Source organism: Vigna unguiculata, chromosome 1 (genome assembly GCF_037176805.1).
Source record: "Vigna unguiculata cultivar grain cowpea cultivar isolate G323 ecotype 2 chromosome 1, ASM3717680v1, whole genome shotgun sequence".
Classification (NCBI taxonomy): Eukaryota; Viridiplantae; Streptophyta; class Magnoliopsida; order Fabales; family Fabaceae; genus Vigna; species Vigna unguiculata.
This window is the reverse complement of record NC_140792.1, coordinates 10,762,547-10,783,979: the sequence shown is the minus strand read 5'-3', so window position 1 is coordinate 10,783,979 and position 21,433 is coordinate 10,762,547. Positions and strand designations below refer to the sequence as shown.

The following is a 21,433-nucleotide window of genomic DNA, read 5'->3' as shown; positions in this document are numbered from 1 at the left end:
GTAGACTTGTGGGTTGACATTAGTAATTTAATGGGAAAAGAGTTTTATTGTTTTATATACATGAGAGTGAAGTCGGTGAAGTCTAACCCCAACAATATCAATCCATTGCATTGCTAGTCTTTTCCATCTTCTAAAGTTTTCAAATATCCAAGTTCACCTTTTATTTGTTTATGCAATATTTACTTTCTTGCACAAAAAACCCATATTATGGATTTATTCTTTAGTTTAAATTAGTTATTAATTACATGATTATTTAGTATACATGAGCGTCTTGGGAAACAATATCACGGTCCTACCGGTTACTACTTGCACGATCTGGTACAATTGCCGGAGTCCTAACAGTCGGGCCCGCCAGGTGGGCTGCTAGCCCAACATGGAAACGGTGGGTTGGGTCACTCATTTAAATCTGTCAGCCTAACCTACCGACCCATCAAGCTAAAACACATGTTAACTTGTTTATAACCCATAGTCTATTTACCCTATTTTATTTTTCCCTTGCTTCATCATTATTCATTTACCCATCCACAAAGAAAACAACACAAACACAACACAGAGAGATGAGATGAAAGGGTTAAAACATACCATAGAACCCCTCTCCTCTTCCCATAGAAAGCTTTGTCCCACTTTGATTTAGATTCGAACCATGACAACATGACTTCTTTTTTCTCTTACCCTTGTCACGCTGATTTGAAGTAATGTCTTGCACAATTTGTAAGGGGGCAACATTAATTACTAGACCAATGGCCTTAGTAACAACCACTTCTTCGGTGGTAGCAGCCTCACTCACACGAGCAAGAAAAGCAAAACTCATGAGTAGGAAAAACAACAGTCTAAGAAAGGGTTGCAAAGCCAAACAACTCAAACTTTTTTAGCATCTCCCAATAATAACCTTTCTTCTTTGAATTAGCAGAAACCATGATATATGGAGAACAACAAAAAATTTAGCAAAGTTAAGCACTCGGTTGGAAATAGCTCAAACAAAATAAATTTGCATATCGAAAATGTCTTCCACATGGTGGAAGATTTATAATAGTTAACGAGTCTCCTGTTTGGGAGTTTACGAGGAAGCTCGTCAAGCATGTCCAATGTAGATAACTCATTTAGTGTCATCATCGACCAAGCCCACAAGGTTACCTGAACGGGAGATTTAGTATGATAAATAGGAAATCTAGGATAATTGTTTGAATCGAAGAAATGTTTTCATTGTTTTATTTTATTACTACCTTGAAAAAATATGCCCATAACCCTTAAATGAGGAACAATATAAGCCGAGGAGCCACTTAGTGGATTCAATCACTATAGACAACCATTTTGCATACTTGGTCGGTCAAGTGCGATAGTGTTGAAGAAATAACGTAGGTGTTGGGGTCAGATCAAGGCCTTATACAACTTTTGAAAGGCCTGCATAGTCGCCCAACCATTCAAATGCATTTAGGTCGGTGCCACATTTAGTTTTTGTAAGATGCCCATTAGGAAATCGTCCAAAGGAATCCAAACGTGCAGGTTAGTGAAGAGACGAGACTATGCGAAAAAAAAATTCTCTTTTGAATCCCCTCGACCATGGCAAACATGTTCATTACCTTTACACACTCGAAGGTTTATTGCAAAGTCATCGATCTCCCTTTCGAGTACATCCATGTTGTCCGCCAACAGGCACAAATCTTGACCCCACTAATAACAGGTGACTAACTCGCGAACTTTGTAATTGACCCAATCATACCCTAGGATGGACGACTACATTGGTCGCATCAACAACAAGCTCGACCCTCGTACCTTGGGCTGGCTCTTTGGGGGTTTCACCCTTATTATCTATTACACCCTTTATATTTACACAAACCTTGTTGTTCGATTGATTCCCTACTGTTGAAGTTCAACTCGGAAGAAGATGATGACGCGACATCGTTGGCGTATCCTCACCCCTCCCGACTAGAAGACTTGTCATAAGAAGAAATTTGAACAATCGACATTATTACATTTGTACAAGTGATTGATGGATGAAGATCTAAGAAGAGGAAAGGTGAAAATGACGGAGGAACCCCACCCCTATTTATAAGACCAAAAGGGTCAATGCTTGTGCGATCTAGGTCAGCAACATCCAACGACCACAATTATTTGACACTTCACATTGATGTTAGAACTGCTAGCATGAACTTCGAAGAGTTAGGACCCTCCTAATGCAATGATCATTTTTCGAATATGTTCTTGAGTCCTTGGGGTGCCAACAAGAGATACATTATATTGATCGGTTACTAAATAAAGAGGTACTTTCCAATAAGTAGTCACAACGTTTAGCAAAATTGATCGATGAGAATCTTTTCTTCAAACCCCTTCATATTGCCGAGACGTGGTAATCGGGCTTGGGAGGCTATAGTATAGTATGGACCTATCGGTCAAACATCAAGAAGTAGTTGACCACTATACATGTCGATCGAGCAAATGGATTGTTGATCCTGGAATGACCGAGCGAGAAGCCTACCAACACGATTAACTAGATCAAATATGGTTTATCAAGAATCAACTGAACATTGTGTTAAGGTATAATTGTGCGGTAATTAGATTGGTGGTAAGTGAAAGTCCATTACGAATAGTATAAATAGAGAGTTCATATAAGATAGTTGAATTACATTTACTATAACATTTAATGCAACATGTAATGAGACCAATACTTGGGAAATTTGTAATTCTAGGTCACTTTGTCCGCGTATTTGTAAAAAGGGGTCGGTTGAAAGTTTTATTGTAAAAGTGGGTCGTGTCGTCAGGGGGAAGGACGAAATTAAAGGTGAAGTCGTCCTCCCAAAGGTCGGTTTCCCTTTTTTTTTAAAAATGAAGTCGTCCGGCCTCCGGCCGGTTTTTACATATACAGTGATGAAGTCGTCCAGCAGGAGGCCGGTTTCAGTTTTTGATTTATTTATTTTTTTGAAGACAACATAACTATCACTATCAAAGAGTCTGTGCAGGGAAGCATAACGAAACCAATGCCAAAACCAGGAAGCAACTAATTTGAATATGAAGCTAAATCAATAGTCAATGGATGAGATGAAGGGATAATAGTCAATAGTCATGGACACCATTGCAAGCAATGCAAATATATATATATATATATATATATATATATATATATATATATATATATATATATATATATGCATTGAGAGTAATGAAGTTAGATTATTGTTAACGGTGTAATACTTTTCACTCAATTCTTACCATGTGGTTCATCTTTCTCTCTCTCGTTATGTCTCTGCAACTTTCATCTTCAGTTGTAGAAATCCTGCATCAAGGTTCATCCCTCTTAGTGGAGGACCCCAACGATGTTATGCTCTCACCAAATGCCATCTTCTGTGTCGGTTTCTATTCTGTTGGCCAAAACGCATATTCGTTCGCAGTTTGGTACTCCCAAGCCAACGGCGAAACCCAGGATGCAACTGGTATGGATGGTGAACCGTGACCCCGTTAACAAAAAAAAAAATCAAAAACTGAAACTGACCTCCTGCCGGATGACTTCATCACTGTATATGCAAAAACCGGCCGGAGGCCGGACGACTTCATTTAAAAAAAAAAGGGAATCCGGCCTCTGAGAGGACAACTTCATCTTTAATGTCGTCCTCCTCCCTGACGACACGACCCACTTTTACAATAAAAATTTCAACTGATCCCTTTTTACAAATACGCTGTCAAAGTGATCCAGAATTACAAATTTCCCCCAATACTTACATAAGCATGGTACACCCCGAACATTTCAAACAATCAGGAGACCTTTGCGAGTGAGGAGTTAAAGACTAAAGTAACTTAAAAACTAACGCATCAGGGAAGTAGGAGTGCCTACTTCTAGATTTACATTCTTTCCCTTTTTAGCTTAGGGCTGACTGCTTTGGCTAAGCAATTTATACCTGTTTGTTTGCGTACTTCCATTTTTTCTATATATATCTAGATTGTTTTTCTCGTTTTGTAATAGAGTAATATACCTTTATGAACAACTTATTGTTTCTCGTTTATCTCCCCCTTTCTTCTTTTTGCATTTGTTGTTCCTTTGTTCATCTTCTTTACATAACCTGACGCACAGTTGCATTTTTTCTAAACACACTTGAAAGAGGTTCCCCCTCTCAATCACCATGAATAATAGTAGTCATCATGTTAATTAGAAAAAGGATATTTGATACAAGTAAAGGTTAATATTTTTAGCTTTGATCTCACCATCAGTATTACTTTTTAAAAATATCTTACATCTAACAATATTAAAATTGAAAAATATGAAATAATGTCTGAATTCGAGAGACATCTAAATTATGCCGAGCTAACCATATATAATCATAAATAGAAAAAAAGGTATGGGACGAATTTTCCTATTTGTTTTTTCTTAAAGAAAGAGTTGGATACTTATTTTTTATTTTATTTATTTTTTGCCTTGATGATATAGGATCGTGGCGGATCCAAAAAGGGAGAACACAATTTTGTTTATTGTGACGTCTATTCACAATGAGTGATATATTTTTATATAAGAAAGAGGTTAAAAGAAAAGCGAATCGTTTTTGATGATTTGTCGAACATTGATTTCAAATCATAGTATTTTAATAATTTCAGTGGCCTTCGTATTTTGTTTTATAGATTTTGAAGTGGTAACACATTGTCTCTTGTGACAATGACTAGATGCATCTTACTCTTATAACCCCACCACGTGGTTCTGTCTTATTTGGGATACCATTCACCATCCAATCTAATTTCATTTGACTACTTTGTAGGTTTAAAAGTAGTGATTATGACAATGGAATTAATGTAGTATAGTGTTTTCTTTTCTCTTCCTCACTTTTATAGAGGTTTAATAACATAAACAATGCACTAATTCCCATATTCACCCTTTTTTCTTTCTTTCTTTCATCGTCGATTAATCACACCCATCAAAGGAAGCCATGCATATATATATTTGAATATTTTTAAGTGGTCATATATTTTTTTGAAAAATAAATTATTGTCACAATTGTTTCTAAGAAAATCAATATGACTAAAACTTGTAATAAATGTATATATATACACACACACATGACACATTTTAAGATAAAGATTTAAATCCAATTTTAGTTTTTTTTTTAATTCATATATTTTGTATTTCTTTTTTGCTATATAGAAAGATTTGGTTAGAAAATATATAATTTTAATTTAATTATCAATTTTTATATATTTTTCTTTCTTTTATTATGGTTCAAGGCCAAACATATTTATTTTAAAGTATCATAAAAGAGATTTAATTAATTAAAACAAAAATAAACAAAAAAAATATATAAACAAAATTAAAGATTGAAACAAAATAACATTTTTAAAAAAAAAATGGGTTGGTATTTTGAGTGAGAAAAATCAAACTTGTGGATTGAGAAAAATAAATAATTGAAATTGTATTTTTCCCTAATATTAATTATAATATTATATTTTCCTTTTTCATTAATTTATTGTATTTTTTTCCTTATTCTTTGAAGGACAAATTAATTAATAATTTAGCCTTTACAATATATGTGTGGTGTTAATGCCTTCCACCATTCCTTACTTTTTGTTCAGAGACAACACATCTTTAATCCTATCCAAGACACTTCTAAATTAGTGTCAAGTAGCCTTATTGTACACAAGAGAGCCTATAAAAGAGTAAAAGTTGGCAATGGAAGCTTGTGTTGGAAGCTTGTGTTGGAAGCTAGTTTGATCAATCATGTTTGTGAAAATGGACTTTATATCAGAACTGTTACTATTAAAATAAGACGATAAAAGAAAAGTTCAAGAGATTTACATAACTTACTCACCTTATTATTTTATGAACTTATTTATGACCGTATATTTATCTTGAGATGTGCACAACTTAATTTTTTAAAATATCATATTTTGAAGTAAATTATGATAGTGTCTTTTTTTTATAGTTATCTTATCATCCAGAATTAGCCTCACCTACTCATTTAAATATTATTATGTATTCCAAAATGAAATCATATTTAAACGTGGTAATACAATTTCGAAGTTGTGGATGTAATTTCTTGAGTTGTCTGTAATAGTTTAATATTATTTGTTTTGAAATGTATGATAATTATACGATGATAAAAGAAGGAAAGATAAGATTTGATTTTATTAAGGCAAAGACACCATGCATGCATATGATTTCAACGTTGAATTTTCTCCTAAATATTAATAAATCTTCATATTTTCTAAGTTATGTGTAACATAACTTAACCAAAGCTACATAATGTATTTTTATTTATGTTATTTTTGCTTAGTCTAATACCTAATGAAACTAACAAGAAATTTAATTCACTCCGATAGCTATGATAAGGAAAAAAGGTTTTGATTGAATCAAAGTTAAAGTAGCATTAAATTTGCACTACATTGTGACATTGACATGAATGTAGCTCTGAAAAGCTACATAATTAAAGTGCTTTAATAAATGAAGTTCTAGAGGTAAAACTCCAAGTTTAATTAATATTTTTAGTTACTATACATTACTCATATGTTTATGGAATATTAGTAATCAGAACTCCAAGTGAAATAGACTGTAACTTCGGTTTCACCTATTCTATAGGAAAACAGTTTGAAGTATTGGTAACAAAGTAAAAAGGGTGATATTATAATTTAAATTTAATTTAGAAAATTGCTTTCTTTACTCTCAAAGACATAGACACTTTGTGGAATTTAATTAAATCTTTACATATAAATAACTACGAGTATGTTTAGAGAAATTTCATTCTAAGAAAAAATGCCGAAAAAAAACATCTTCTTAACTTAGCATTAGCTTATATACAAGTCAAATAAAATTAAAAAAAATGTAAAAATGATATATAATATTTTAACAATTCAGTCTACATGTTTTTTTCATATGTAAAAATGGAAAAATTATATAAATAATTTTTCACAAATTAGTTTATATTTGTTTGGGATTGTGTAAGGAGTTTGTTTTATATTTTCTAAACATGGATTTGGTTTGGTTTTATTTTTTATATTTATATAGTTAATGTGATAATAGAAAACTTTGACATGTGAGTGCAATTAAGATGTCAAAATTAGTTTGATAAAAAGATAATAATTTGAATTTACATATTTTTTGTTGTTAGGTTAAATAATTTGATGGGTGTGAGAATAGAGAATTGAAGAAGTAGGAGAGTAGGATAGTGAGAGTTTGGAAAAAGCATTGGAATTTCAGATAAAGATGGGGCCCATAAGTTCACCTTAGGAGGGAATATATTCATATGGAGAATATATTCATTTGTAGCCCATAAGGATGCTTCAAACTCAAGCAAACACTACTTCTTCTACTACTACTACTTCTTCTTCTATCTTTTCAAACACAACAAGCCGAAAGTGATGCCCCCTTCCTTTGCTTCGTTAAATCACAAAAGCATAAAAACCAACAACAAAAATATATGTCTGAGTCTCTTGTTCGAATTGAGTTCACACAGTTAAGAAAACAACCATATGTAATTCAAATTTAACACAACTCCTGTAACCAATGTTCTCCACTTTCTGGTTTGTTTATAAAAAATCCCAACACAATATTAGTTGCTAAATTTCCTTTTACATATCTCTCATTCAATAGATGATAAATTAATTTCTTTGGTTTTTTAATAAAATGGAGAACTCTTTCACCATTAATTCATTAATTTTGGATAAAATATAATTCATAGACTTAAAAGATCTTAACCTTTTCAACCGGACCATCACATAATGGTTCGTTTAACAGTTAAATAAGTTTTATTAAACATATTAGGATTAAATATATTTTTTGTCTCTTAACTTTCAATGAAAATTGAAATTAGTTTCTATTTGAAATTTTAATCCAATTTAGTCTCTCAACTTTAGAAATGTGTGAATTTAGTCCTTTGAACCCAATTTTGTTAAGTTTATTTGACGTTTCGAACATGTTTTATAATATCATTTGAATTGTTTACACTATTTGACACAATTCCTCCTCAATGTTAGCTTAATATTACCTAAAACGTCAAATAAACTCAACAAAATTTGGTTAAAAGGACTAAATTTACACATTTATAAAGTTGAGGGACTAAATTTGGTCTAAGTTTTGAAGAGGAACTAATTCCAATTTTCATTAAAAGTTAAGAGATCAAAAACATATTTAACCCTAAAAATAAAATTCATTTCTTTTTGAAAAATGTAAGTATAGAGTTGAGAATTATACTTTAAGGAATACATAGGTGAAATAAAAATATTTTTTAAATTTTGAGTTAAAAATGGTTTTGAATTTTTTATATGAATTAATTTTTAATTTATCAAATGCAAATATTATTTAAGTTTTATACCAATTTTCCTTGATATACAACTCGAAGAAAAATATAACATTATTTATAATTATGGTAGGTATAGATATTAGGAAAAGAAAATAAATATCAATTTTAGTTATTTCTACATTTAAAAGAGAATATATAATTGTCAACTACTGACATCATTCATGTGATAAAAAGAAGCATGTTTATTTACCTATTATACTAGGAACAGCTTAAATAACAATAAACATATTTAAAAGTGAATTTAATTAGAGTCTAATCAACACGCACTTGGTGTTGGTTACAAAATATTGTTTTGAAAATGGCAACTTAAGTGAGTAGAAATAATTATAAGCGTACGATTCAGTTTCTCCCAGTTTCTATTAGGAAAATTCACAAAGCCCTTATGTATATATAATACACTTAGACTAAGAATGAAATTTATAAAAATATCTTTGTTACTAATAATATTTGGACTAACACATGTATATATTGTATTATATTTTATCTTAATTATCTTAACAAATTTCTATTATTTATAGTTGTTTTAATTTTTTTTTTGCTTTTTTTTTTTTTTTTGCTTTCGTAGAAAAAACCCGACGCATTCCTTCTATTTCTTAAACATTCTATGTATATTACCTTCTATTTTATATAAAATTAAATCAAATGCCTATACAACAGTATAGAGTGGCAATTTTAATATTTCAATGTTAAATAATTTTAAGATAATATTAAAATAAACAAAAAAAATGGAAAAAAGACCTGATAAAGCAGTATGATAAGGGTTATTTCAAAATTATCACAATAAAAAATAATCAAAGTATAATCATATAAATGATTGAAAATAAATCAACAAAATATTATTTATCAATGCAAACAATTAAAATATCTTATTTTATCATTCCTTCTTTTCAGTTGCTTCACTGCTATTCTAGAACTTGCCATCTAATAATTTCAAATTCTTACGGTATAGATGATTTTTTTTTAGTGTATTTATAAAATAAAAGGGATTTTGTGTAATGATACCGAGACAAAATAGAATAAGCATTGTTTATAATGAGACTAAGTTATCGTAAGAATATTTTTTTCATTTTCTAAAAAATATTTTGGATTTAAAGGTAGTAAACTCATAAAATAAGGGATTTTTTTTTGTGTAAGTTGAAAAATAGAGGGAATTTTGATTAAAAAGGAAAAATAGAAAAGTTGAACAATTACCCTAACAACTATTGTGTAAATGCAAGTGGAAAATGCGATTTCAGAAATTGAAATCCTACCTTAATAGCAGTAGTAAATTTTGACTTAACTAAAATGTTATTTGTAGTATTATAGAGATGAATGGACAGTTACCAAATGAGAAATGAATTAAATTTGGAATAATATAAAGTATGAGGGAGAAGAATAGAAGGCATTGTAGAGTCTTAATCATCTAGATTTCAGTTGTCTCATATCAGATTTACTATCCACTTGGGAACAATGGATTGGTATTTGGGTTGAGGCATTGTTAATTGAGGCTTAGTCAAAGTTTACTAATGGTGGGGCCAACTATGCAAGATATGACAATTTTCAATATAGTGGGAATTCACAAATTATAAACTATTAAATGAAACTTATGTTATGTATCGTGGAGAATGTATGTAATTTACACATTTTGGGCAGGAATCTTCCTTTGATTAGTCAAATAAGAAAGCATTTATTCTCCTTTCATTTGGATGAATAGAATGTATCACTAATTTTTTTATTAGAAATATAAAGCATTAAAAAACTCAATCAATCAATGTGTAATAGGTTATTGTTTTGATTACCAATACATTATTTTAATATATAATGGAATCAATAGGGAGTTTCATTCCAAATTGTTTATATACTCATGTTTAGCACAAAACATAACATACAATTAAACACTTCAATTTATGCTCCTTCAAATTATATATATTTTATATAATATTTTATTTTTATAAGAAAATGAAACATTGTTAGACACAGTAGCATTTTTTAAAATAATTATAAATTAAGTTGGAAGTCTCACGTCGACTAGAGATAAGGTAATTTCATAGTATATAAATGAGGTGTACACCTCATCTTACAAGCTGATTTTGTAGGGTTAAGTTAGGCTTAAAGTCCACTTCTAATATGGTATCAGAACCATTGTTTAAAAAAAAGTTTATCCTAACGAGATTTCATAGTATTAAGTGAAGTGCAAACCTTACCTTAAAAGTCGGTTGCAGGTTTTGTGGGAAAGCATATTCTTCTAATTAAAGTTAAAATTTTAGAAAAATTTCTACTCTACCACAATAATTTTAGATTGTTTTAGACTGCCGCGCTTGTGAACCTTCGTTTCCAAGTTTCTCTCATTTCTGCAACTTTGAATTATGTTGAGATTTGGCTCTAGTAGGTAAATACCATTTTTGAACAAATGTCTTTATGATTTATATATGTAGTTGTTTTCTTGTTGTTGATTAGATACATGGCATTTGGTAAGTCTTTTATTTGTTTGCGTTAGTTGTAAACCACTATTGAATATTTTGTTGTAATTTTGTAAGTAATATAAATGTCAAATGGAATTGATGGAAGATTGTGAGAGACTTTTTATTTGAATGATGAAATATATTGTGAAGCACATCATAAATTTTAATTATAATTAAAAAATCAAGTACAATTGAAAAATCTACTTTGACAACAATTTACACACTAGTGCAGTACCCTTTTTTGGCCCCGGTTATTTTTGAGATTTTGTCTCGGTTTAAGAACCGAGGCATATTAAAGCGAGGCTAAAAGGCACCCCTTTTTGGCCTTGGTCATTACCCGAAGCCATAGATCTCTTTTCTGCCTCGGTTGCAGAGAGACGAAGCCATAGATTCAATATTTTTAAAAAATAAAAAAAAAAATTCGCAGCCTCCACGAAGCTTCCTCGCGCACCAACCATGGCAGTTCACGTTCCACCATTGCCAACAGCCACTGCTTCTCCATCTTCTCTGCAACGCGCAGCCACCGCAGCACCATACCCCATCGAACCACCATAAGCAAGTTGCCCGCAGTTCGAATTTACAACAGCTGAACCATCACCACCGCGCTTGCAGCAACAAGAACGTTCAAAACACCTTTAACGCTCCCATGGAAGCAGCGAGAACGAACCATCACACCGGAACAGTTGCAACAGCGGAAACGCGAACGCAGCACCAACATCACCGTGACACAGATCTGCACTGCATCCAACCTTTCAGCCACGCAGTCGCGCATCATCTTGACGCTGCCATCACCATCGAGAGTTCATCTTCATGCTGCCACCACAACCATTGAAGACGCAGCATTACCACCACCATTCCCACTGCAACGCCGGCGCGAGCTCCACCGTTGCACATCGAACTAGATTCACGACCACCATGGCAGCAGTGGAGATGTATCCTCCATTGCAGCACATACATAAGTACAATGGAGATGCTAACTGAAACTATTTCTACCAAAAGTCAAAAACCTAAATCGCAGTCGTGAATGTGCAAGAGAAAGTAGAGAGAGGAAGAATGTGTTACCTTATGGATCTGCGTGAAGCGAAGAGTTGCAGAGCCACGAAGGAGGGGGAATTTCGTTGAGAAGGAGTTTGGAGTGTAGGTGGTGCTCCCAGAGATGGCACTGTTGACACGACTGCTCCACAGCAGTTCCGTTCTTCATCTCGTCGGTAGTGACGAAGATCCATCACACATGGGGTTCGCGCAGAGAGAATTGGGGAAGAAGATGAATAGTGACCGGGGTTCGCGATTTGGGGATTTTACCAGGCTCAATGGCCTCGGTCGAAGGGGACCCGAAGCCAAAGGGGGCGACGCTAATGAAATTTATAAATTAGGATTTCTGGACAGGGTTATAGGCTTCGGTTCTATTTCAACCGAGGCCTAAAACTACCCAATATTGCCTTGGTCGAAAAGCAACCGAGGCCAAATGTGTTCTCATTGGCGCCAATTTTAAAATTTTCATTTCTGGGCTGCCTAATAGGCTTCGGTTCTTAAGGAATTGAAGTCTAAAGCTGCTTATGCCACCGGTTGTTTGTAGAACCGAAACAATATAGGTTGCTGAAATTGTAAAATTGCCACCGCCTCCTTCACGAAATTGATCAATATTAATTTAAAATGAATTAATACTTGTGTGTTTTTTTTAAATTATTAAATATTATTTCATATTAAAAAATAAAATTTTAAATATTACTTAATAATTTAAATTTGATTTTTTTATTGACAGTATATATATATATATATATATATATATATATATATATATTACTTTAAGCCGTTTAAAAAAAATATGTACAATGTTCCTTTGTCATAAGGTTACGTGTAAATTTGATATTTTAGATTTGATTAATATTTTTTGTAGAATTTGTTCTTAAAATTTTAGATATTAAAATAAAAAATTTTAAAATGAAAATTCATCATAACAAAATTAATTACTTTATCTAAATAGGAAAATTAAAATCTAAAATATTTAATCTATTTAAAATTTAAAAATAATTAAAATATAAAAAAATAAAATATGAATTTGTTAAAATGATTGAAATCCCTCCTTTCCAAATAGAAGGGAGTGGTATGAGGACTTTAAAGATTTAGAAGCTAAGGTCCCCACTCGACCCTTCAAAAGCTCCACTTAGTAATATCCTTATGCATTGATGTTTACGTCCTCAGATATAACCAACCACACACCCTAAAGTTTTGTTCCATATTACGTTGTTTGTTTCTGCTTTCTCATCGTGCTAACCACACACCCAAATTTGCCTCTTAATTTTGACTTCATTCTCTTTATTTTGAAAATCAATTATCAACACATATCTTCACTCAGATCTATACATCTTTCTTCAACTTGAAACCCATTTGGTGTAAAAAGAGTTTATTCTCTACAAGGCATCGATCAAAAAAAAAAAAGAAAAAAGAAACCACTTGTTCATGTTTATGAAGAACACAAAATGAAAACGGTTACTTTCACAAAATTTGATTCGTGTCGACGTATTGTAAACGTATTTTAGCTTAGCTTTTACTTTTATTATTTTAGTTGACATGGAATTTCCAATACTTACATATATATATATATATATATATATATATATATATATATATATTTTTTTTTTTTTTTTTTTGAAACGTAAAATTAGATTTTAATGTGAATGAATGATAATGTTCAATAATAAATAATATGATAAACTCAACAAATAATAATTCTTATTAAAAAGAAATCTATATCATTCTAATATTAATATTATTTTAATAAGTAAATTTCAAATCTAATTAAAATCTTATATATAAAATTAGAAGATTCTACTGCTTATGTATTAATTTTTTTTATATACAGAGATTAAATCTCTAGTTTAAATTATCGGTTATATTTTTGAAAAATGATTACATCTTCAAATAATAAAAAAACCATCTGTTGTCCAAATTTAAATCATGAAGTAATTATCAAATTGAAGTTTTGAAAAATTATCGCTTTAATATTTGTGGAAGTGCATAGCTAAAAGCTATATTCTACATTCAAAAGGCCATGCACGCTTGTAGAAAAGAACATGGATACAAATGTATACTCATCATCACTTCGAAGTCTTCTTTTAGAATCTGTTTTTATTTTTCTCAGTAAATTTTTGTTTTTTGTGTCAATTTGGATAAGGATGGAACAGTTAAGAAACTGTAGACCCGTTCATAGAGAAAATAGAATTTCAATGCACTATAGAAATTTGATTATTTACATCTTATGTATGGTTAAAACGTATTAGAAAAATTTACAGAAAATTTTCTATCTGGTAGAACGCAACAGTAAGCGATATTATCGTTCTCAGGTTTTACTTGTAATAATGAGTTTGCAGTTTAATGCGGAAAGAAAAGCTAAATGAAAGAAAAAGAAAGTAAAAGCTGTCACCTTTTGCTACTGAAAATTCGAAGAACATAATTCCATATTTATAAGTGAAAAATCAAATTACATTTTATAAGTTTATTAAATATTTCAATGTTAATAAATTGCATGACATTACATTTTTTTGAATTTAACGGTTTCATATTATTATGATTATTCATACTATTTTTTTATTATAATTGAAGAATAATACTAAATACTAAATCATTTACATTTTAATATATTTTAGAAACTATAAACACATAATTTTAAATCTGAATAAAGTGAGATAATAAATAGTTTAATAAATACAATTCAATTGAAATATGTTAAACAGCAAAATATTTAATACTAACTATGCGATGTAATTTGATTATATATATATATATATATATATATATATATATATATATATATATATATATATATATATATATATATATATATAAATATAAAAAGAGATATCCTCTTTTATGCGCATATTTCATTATTTCAATTTTATTTTTAATTATTTTATAAATAATTTATTTTTAACCATTATTCTAAAATTTTTTTTTGTCTTATACTGTTATTTTGAAAACTTTTTATGTGTACATATTTTATTTTTTTAATTTTACATTTAACAGTTATTTTAAAAATTAATTATATATTTTTTTTATTAATCTTAACTTAACTTTTTATGAAAATTAAAAAGTACCAACACACAGCGTCTATGTGTTTGTTAGTATATATATCGAGTATGTTTTAACGAACTTATTCATTACGTGGGAAAGAATAATAAAAAAATGAAATGATTTTTTTTATAAATTATAATTAATTTATTTATAAATTAATTTGCAAACGTTATTATATGTAACTTATTCAAATTCTAATTTTTAACCTTTTACAAACTAAGATAGTTTGTCAAAAGAAGTTTATAATTTTCCTCTCCCCCACCCCGTCTTTCTCTCATTTTTTTTTTTTTAATTTCTATGATGCACACAAACAATGTGCGAAATCAATTTATTTATAATAAATTTAAAATTTCTTGAGTTAGGTAAGAATAATTCAAACTATATGTTAGGCTGATTAACATGAATTTTAAATTTTGAATCACGTACGGTGTATAAAAGCGAAAAGTTAAAATAGTTTTTACTGTCTTTGCATTTTCATTCTTTTTCTTTCTTTACTTTAATACCGAATTCCATTAGCTAGCATAGAAGAGTACCTGTCAAACAAAACAAAATAGTTTACGAATCCTTTCCAAATATTAACGACAGAATGAGTAATCGTGGCTTCAATTCTGAGCATCTTCATCCACGATCCGATCTTAAGCTTTTGGAATCAATTTTTAATTTCACAACAAAAAGAAACGAATGTCTTCAATGGAAGTGGGTAATAAAGTTTAGATTGTTATTAATAAACAAATATATTATAGATTATTATTGAGTTATTATTCATTACTATGTAGGATATGTCTCACCAAATTTTTCCAGAAAACTTTTCCAAAGAAAAAAGAAATAAACATTTCATTTAGCAGTTTCAACAAAATCAATATTTGGTGTGCAATAATACAATTCCATGACCTTTCACACTACAACACCCTAATTATGCTGCATGTACATTACAAGCTACATAGTTTTATACTTTTTTAGAATTAATAGTTTTTTTTTTTTCAGTATTGGAAGGATTTATTCAATGGGAACTTTCACTTTTATTTTTTTTTAACTAAATTCAGCCTCCATTTTATTTAAAAGGAGTTAATATGATCTCTTGAGTTAAATTGATAATTACACCATTTAGAAGATAATTATGTGTCGGTAATTCTAGATTTCTCCAACCTTTCATTCTTTCTGTTTATACTCACCGTATCTTTACATCTGTATCAAAAGATAATAGAAACATGTGTGATGAGTAGAGAAAGGGTTAGAGAAGTTTAAAATTACTCTCTCACATGATCACTTTTTAAAAGGTATCAACACTAATTAAATAAATCATATTAATTCCTTTTAAATTAGATGAGACTAAATTAAAGACAAAAAAAATAAAAAATTGAAAGGCCATATTAAATAAACTCCTCCAATATTGAAATAAAAAAAATCTATTAAGCTTATTTTTTGAACTCTTTGGAAGATTAATGAGAAAAAAAAGATTTTTGGATAAAGAGTTGTTTATGAGGTAACTGATCCCGGTGAACCTTATTCCAATGTGCTTACTGCGAAGATGAAACCTAAAATACAGAAAATTCTGTGAAATATATGATTGAGAACTTTTCCTTGGTAATGACATAAAGCCAATGCTTTCTATTATTACCAATGTAGCTGATAGGCCATAGATGGGTTCGTACTAATTATTGTGCTAAAAAGGGTGTCGTACCACGAAATGCCCCATGCATACATAAACAGCCAAATGTGAGATTATGTGCATAATAATGCATGGAGCAAGCAACATAGTTGAGTTCATATATAACATTGTCCATCATTATCATTGCATGATGAAGGTCTCCCTCATGATGCCTCCAAAAGCTCTCTCTCTCTCTCTCTCTATCCATGCATACACAATTTAATAAAGGGTATCTCTCTTTGGAATGTAATAAACTATGTGTGCTCAAAATATAGTAATGAAGGTTGGAGAATGTTAAAGAGAGAGGGAGTGAGGTGTCTTTTGACAAAGGAAGGTGTGCATGTTGGAATAATAGGGTAGCTTTATCATATTTTATAAAGAAATTTCACATATTGAATACATATTCTTTTAAGTAATGCTACCTCCTTCCATTGTGCTTTATACCTGAGGAGGTAACCAAAGCCGTTCACACCCTTCTCTCTTCTTCAAAACGCACCCTATTCTCCCCTATTTTGCATCGCATTTGTTCTTGAATCTCTTCAGTATTCCTTCTCAGAGCCTCTCATCACACACAGAGAGAAAGAGAGAGAGAGAGAGAGAAAGTGAGAGATGGAGAGAATGTTCCCTCCCAAGAAGCCCTCAACTATGAATTCTCATGACAGACCCATGTGTGTTCAAGGAGACTCGGGTCTTGTCCTCACCACTGACCCAAAACCTCGCCTCCGTTGGACTGTTGAACTCCATGAACGTTTTGTTGATGCTGTTACTCAGCTTGGAGGCCCTGATAGTACTCTTCTCTCACACTTTCCCTCTCAAACTTCTTTCTTTTCCTTATTTCTTTCAGAAACTTTGGTTTCTTATAATATAATATGTTTTGATGATAATATGATAATTTGAGTAATCATGTTTTTTGTGTGTTTTTGATTTGCAGAGGCTACTCCTAAAACCATCATGAGGGTTATGGGTGTGAAGGGTCTCACCCTTTACCACCTCAAGAGCCATCTTCAGGTTTGATCAATACAAAACCATATTTCGTGCTTTTGATTTTGCTTTATGTTTTGGAACACTTTTATGAGACTGCCATGTCTCGTGCTGGCTCGATGTTTCTCTTTCTTTTTTCGTTTTTTCTTTATCTTTATTTTATTTCTCGTTTGTTGTCTGCATTTAGAAATTTAGGCTTGGCAAGCAGCCCCACAAGGAATTCAATGATCACTCGATTAAGGATGGTATGAGAGGTGACTCTTCTTTCTAGGGTTCCTCAATGTTTTTTGGGTCTGAACTTTTCTTATCTTTACACTTCATGATAGTGTTCTTTTTATATTGACTAGATCTTTTTGCACTGACATGCAGCTTCGGCTTTAGAACTGCAACGAAATACTGCTTCCTCTTCTGCCATGATTGGCCGCAACATGAATGAGTATGCATAACTTCTTTCATCTAAATCTGTTGACTCAACTTGCATGAAAAAAGATTTTGATCAACAAATAATTTTCCAACTTCTATCGCCTGAGTTTTTCTCTTGATTCTTTTCTGGGTCGTGGGGGGATTCGGGTTTTCTTGTGGAATGTATGTGTGAACACTGTATGAAACAGTAACTCACACATGGTTGATGCGATTAGGATGCAAATAGAGGTGCAGAGAAGATTGCACGAACAACTTGAGGTAACTACAACTCTATTATATATATACAGTCTTGCAGAATGCTTAAATCAGTGCATATTTGGTTCAACTTATCTTTTGAAAGTAAATCACCATTCCCTCTAAACATGCACTGATTAGGTGTATCTATCTGGCAGGTTCAGAAACACCTTCAGCTGAGGATTGAGGCTCAAGGGAAATACATGCAGAGCATATTGGAAAAAGCTTATCAAACACTTGCTGGTGAAAACATGGCTTCTGCGGCCACTAACTTAAAGGGTGGTATCGTACCTCCCCAAAGCATTCCAGACATGGGGGTGTTGAAGGACTTTGGTTCCCCTCTCGGGTTTTCTTCTTTTCAAGATCTTGAGAATATTTATGGTGGTGAACAAATTGAGCTTCAGCACAACATGGAGAAGTCAGCCCTTGATCATGGATTTATGTCAATGAACGAGAGTTTGTGTCTGGGGAAGAAGAGGACCAACCCTTACAGTGGGAGTGGGAAGAGCCCTTTGATTTGGAGTGATGATCTCAGGCTCCAAGATCTGGGAGGGCCAGCCTCATCGTGCCTTGGCCCTCAAGATGACCCTTTCAAAGGGGAGCATATTCAGATTACACCACCAGGATCATTGGATAGAGGCAGCACCGACATTGATCCCATGTCAGACATCTATGACTCAAAGCCTGTGCTTCAGGGTGAAACTGTTGTCGGGGACAAAAAGTTTGATGCATCTATGAAGCTTGAAAGGCCATCACCGAGAAGAGCTCCTCTTCAGGCTGAAAGGATGAGTCCTATGATCAGCACTGGCACAATGGCACAAGGTAGAGGCTCACCATTTGGGTGAGTAATTAAGAATCATATAGTTTTACTTTAGATATCATTTGGTTATGTTATGTGTAATTCATGACTTGATGTGAAACTCTCTTAAATATTACCATAGGGTTTTTGAATTTGGTCTTGGAAATCAGCAGTTCTTACGAGGGTTATTTCCTCCCTCAAGCACTGTTGTGTGGTATAATGCCTTTTGCATGGCAAATCAAACCAAAGTCTTATTCTGACAAATATAATTAAAGCACGCATGAATGTGCTTGAATGTGAGCATTCTCACTTGTAGCTTTTACATTGTTGCTTAGTCACTGGTTTAGTGTTGAGTTTTGTTAACAATTTTATCAATTCTTCATCATCATCTTCTTCTATTTCTTCTTCTGATGATGATGGTGATCACTTGTTAGATCTGCATGTGTTGTTGGGATGGATGAGATTGGAAGCAAGCAATAAACTTTTCTTCTTTTTATCACATTCATGGTTTCTCTTTGTATCTTATTCCTTCTGGACCCACTTTTATTTATTTATAGTCTGACATCATATGTGAAACATTCTATGCGTCACTATTAAGCAATTTTTTTTCCTAGAATACCTTTTCTTTGTCTTGAGAGGTGACACGTGGTACGTTGATATTCACGGAGAAAAGTTTCATCAAAGTTACTTCCGGTTCGTGTAATTATCAACTGTGCCAAACAAATCATATCACGGAAGCGGTTCACTAATAAAATAAAGAAAATCTAAATAAAAAAAATTAGAAATAGGAATGCCAGCAACATTATTCATATAATTAAACTAATAATTTTCTTATCAGATAAAGATAAAATCTTTGTATATTTACATTGAGATTCATGTCTATTTGGAATTATCTGGGGTTTTTAGGTGACTTTTTTGTGTGAGTATGTTTATAAATCATGAGTTAACCTTTTTAACGGTTACTAAATAAGTTTAAGTTAGTTGATAGGAGTTAGTTAGTTAGGTAATGATTGAAGGAAATCTCTCGGGAAAAATGCGAAAGAAGCGAAGCATGTTTTGTTGTAATTTATTTATAATGAAAGAAAGAGAAATGTTGGTCTCCCGGCGTATATAACAGGGAATTTAGAAAGATGGAGCAGTGAAGGAGAAAGGTAAAAGAGAGAATAATGAACTTTAAAATGCTAAGTCATTTTCAAGTGTATGGAGGTACAGTGGTGCCAGATGATCCTTTCTCTTGAAGTTCCTAAGGCGATGAGTTGAAGCCGACAGAGAGTATCTGTCTTTCGTTATCTTTCCTCTTCTTTACTGCTCTATATTCCCTCAGAATAACATGATCAAGACAACAAGGCTACATCTTATCTTACAAGATTTCACTTGGACACTTCCACCTTTTTTTTTTGTCTAAGAATTTTTACCTTTATTATTAGTTATACACAAGCAAATTGATATCACATACAACCATACATTACAAAGTTTCTTAGTAAATCTATCTCTTATCTCTATCCGATACATCTTATTATTAAGGTATATACGTTTCGAACGTGAGATTAGACATTAATAGCCGACAACAGGTGATATGATAGTGTTGATATGATCAATCCAACAAACAACAAATCTTACTATCACTACAAGAAAATCCTTGATTAATGACCAATTTTAGTGACAAAAAATAATTAGTCACTATAATGACCAATTTATAAACTAAAATTTATTGGTAACTAAATAGTTTTAAAAATTATAATTGGTCTCTAGATTGGTAACTAAAATAGTTTCTATATTGAATTGGTCACTAATATTAACTATCTAGTTTTTGGCTACCAAAAGAACTCATCTCTAAATTAGTCTCTAATTAAAAAATTGGTTTCTAAATTGGTCTATGAACGTATTTTTTGGTCAAAAATTGGTCACTATTTGATAGTTTTCTTGTAGTGTATGATAGACTTCGCGAGTGACTCTGATATAATCTTAAGAAACGAACTTTAAGACTAACTCAATCTTACAAAACCGGATCATAAGATCATATTTATACTCATTTATATACGACAAATATATTTTATCTCTAGTCGACGTAGGATCTCTAAAAAGTCCTAAACAAGCTCATAAAATATTAAGAGAACATTTTCAACCCAAAATCTTTTTCTAATTATATATTTAATTATATACGGTTCATCTTTCTCATTTCCTAGCTTTCTAATTACTTATCTTAAATTTGTACCAAGTTTTAAATTAAGGATATAGGAACCTTGACAACCCTAGTTGAGGGCATATAGGATGTTGATGCAGTTGCAATGGAGGCACACAGAAAAGGTTGAAAACCTAAAAAACAAGTAGAGTGGATGAGTGGTATTTGAAAGTGTGTGTAAGTATAGGGTGTAGTGTGTATTTTGGAGGTTAATATTACTAAGTCAGTAATTCTTATGTAACCAAAAGAGGAAAGAGAAAAAAGAGGGACAATCCTTTTGGTGGTGTTGGTGCTTTAGACGATGTGTAGTAATCTTTTGGTACATTTTATATATAGATATATGAAGAGGCTATATGTAGCCATACCTTCCAGAGTGTTAAATGT

The 21,433-nt window shown here is 31.6% G+C and overlaps 1 protein-coding gene across 4 annotated transcripts; it reads left to right on the top strand.

Moving 5' to 3' along the window:
• Positions 1–16,844: 16,844 nt before the first annotated feature.
• Positions 16,845–19,366, top strand: LOC114179906 (myb family transcription factor IPN2-like). Of its 4 annotated transcripts, none has more exons than XM_028066497.2 (6): positions 16,845–17,217; positions 17,362–17,438; positions 17,599–17,656; positions 17,781–17,847; positions 18,023–18,092; positions 18,227–19,366. In XM_028066497.2, exons 1-6 carry the CDS (start codon positions 17,040–17,042, stop codon positions 18,911–18,913), a joined length of 1,137 nt encoding a protein of 378 aa, XP_027922298.1. In that variant the 5' UTR covers positions 16,845–17,039; the 3' UTR covers positions 18,914–19,366. The 4 variants fall into 4 exon arrangements, with proteins under 4 accessions (XP_027922298.1, XP_027922241.1, XP_027922312.1 ...); XM_028066440.2 differs by having other exon boundaries at positions 16,847–17,217; positions 17,599–17,665; XM_028066511.2 differs by having other exon boundaries at positions 16,848–17,217; positions 18,050–18,092.
• The last annotated feature ends 2,067 nt before the right edge of the window (positions 19,367–21,433 follow it).

Bases quoted from the DNA above. Each gene is read 5' to 3' on its own strand.
- LOC114179906 (XM_028066440.2), top strand. From the start codon at position 17,040: ATGGAGAGAATGTTCCCTCCCAAGAAGCCCTCAACTATGAATTCTCAT. The intron at 17,439-17,598 runs GTTTGATCAATA...GTCTGCATTTAG, and splicing joins ACCTCAAGAGCCATCTTCAG to AAATTTAGGCTTGGCAAGCA. The intron at 17,848-18,022 runs GTATGCATAACT...TGTATGAAACAG, and splicing joins ATTGGCCGCAACATGAATGA to TAACTCACACATGGTTGATG.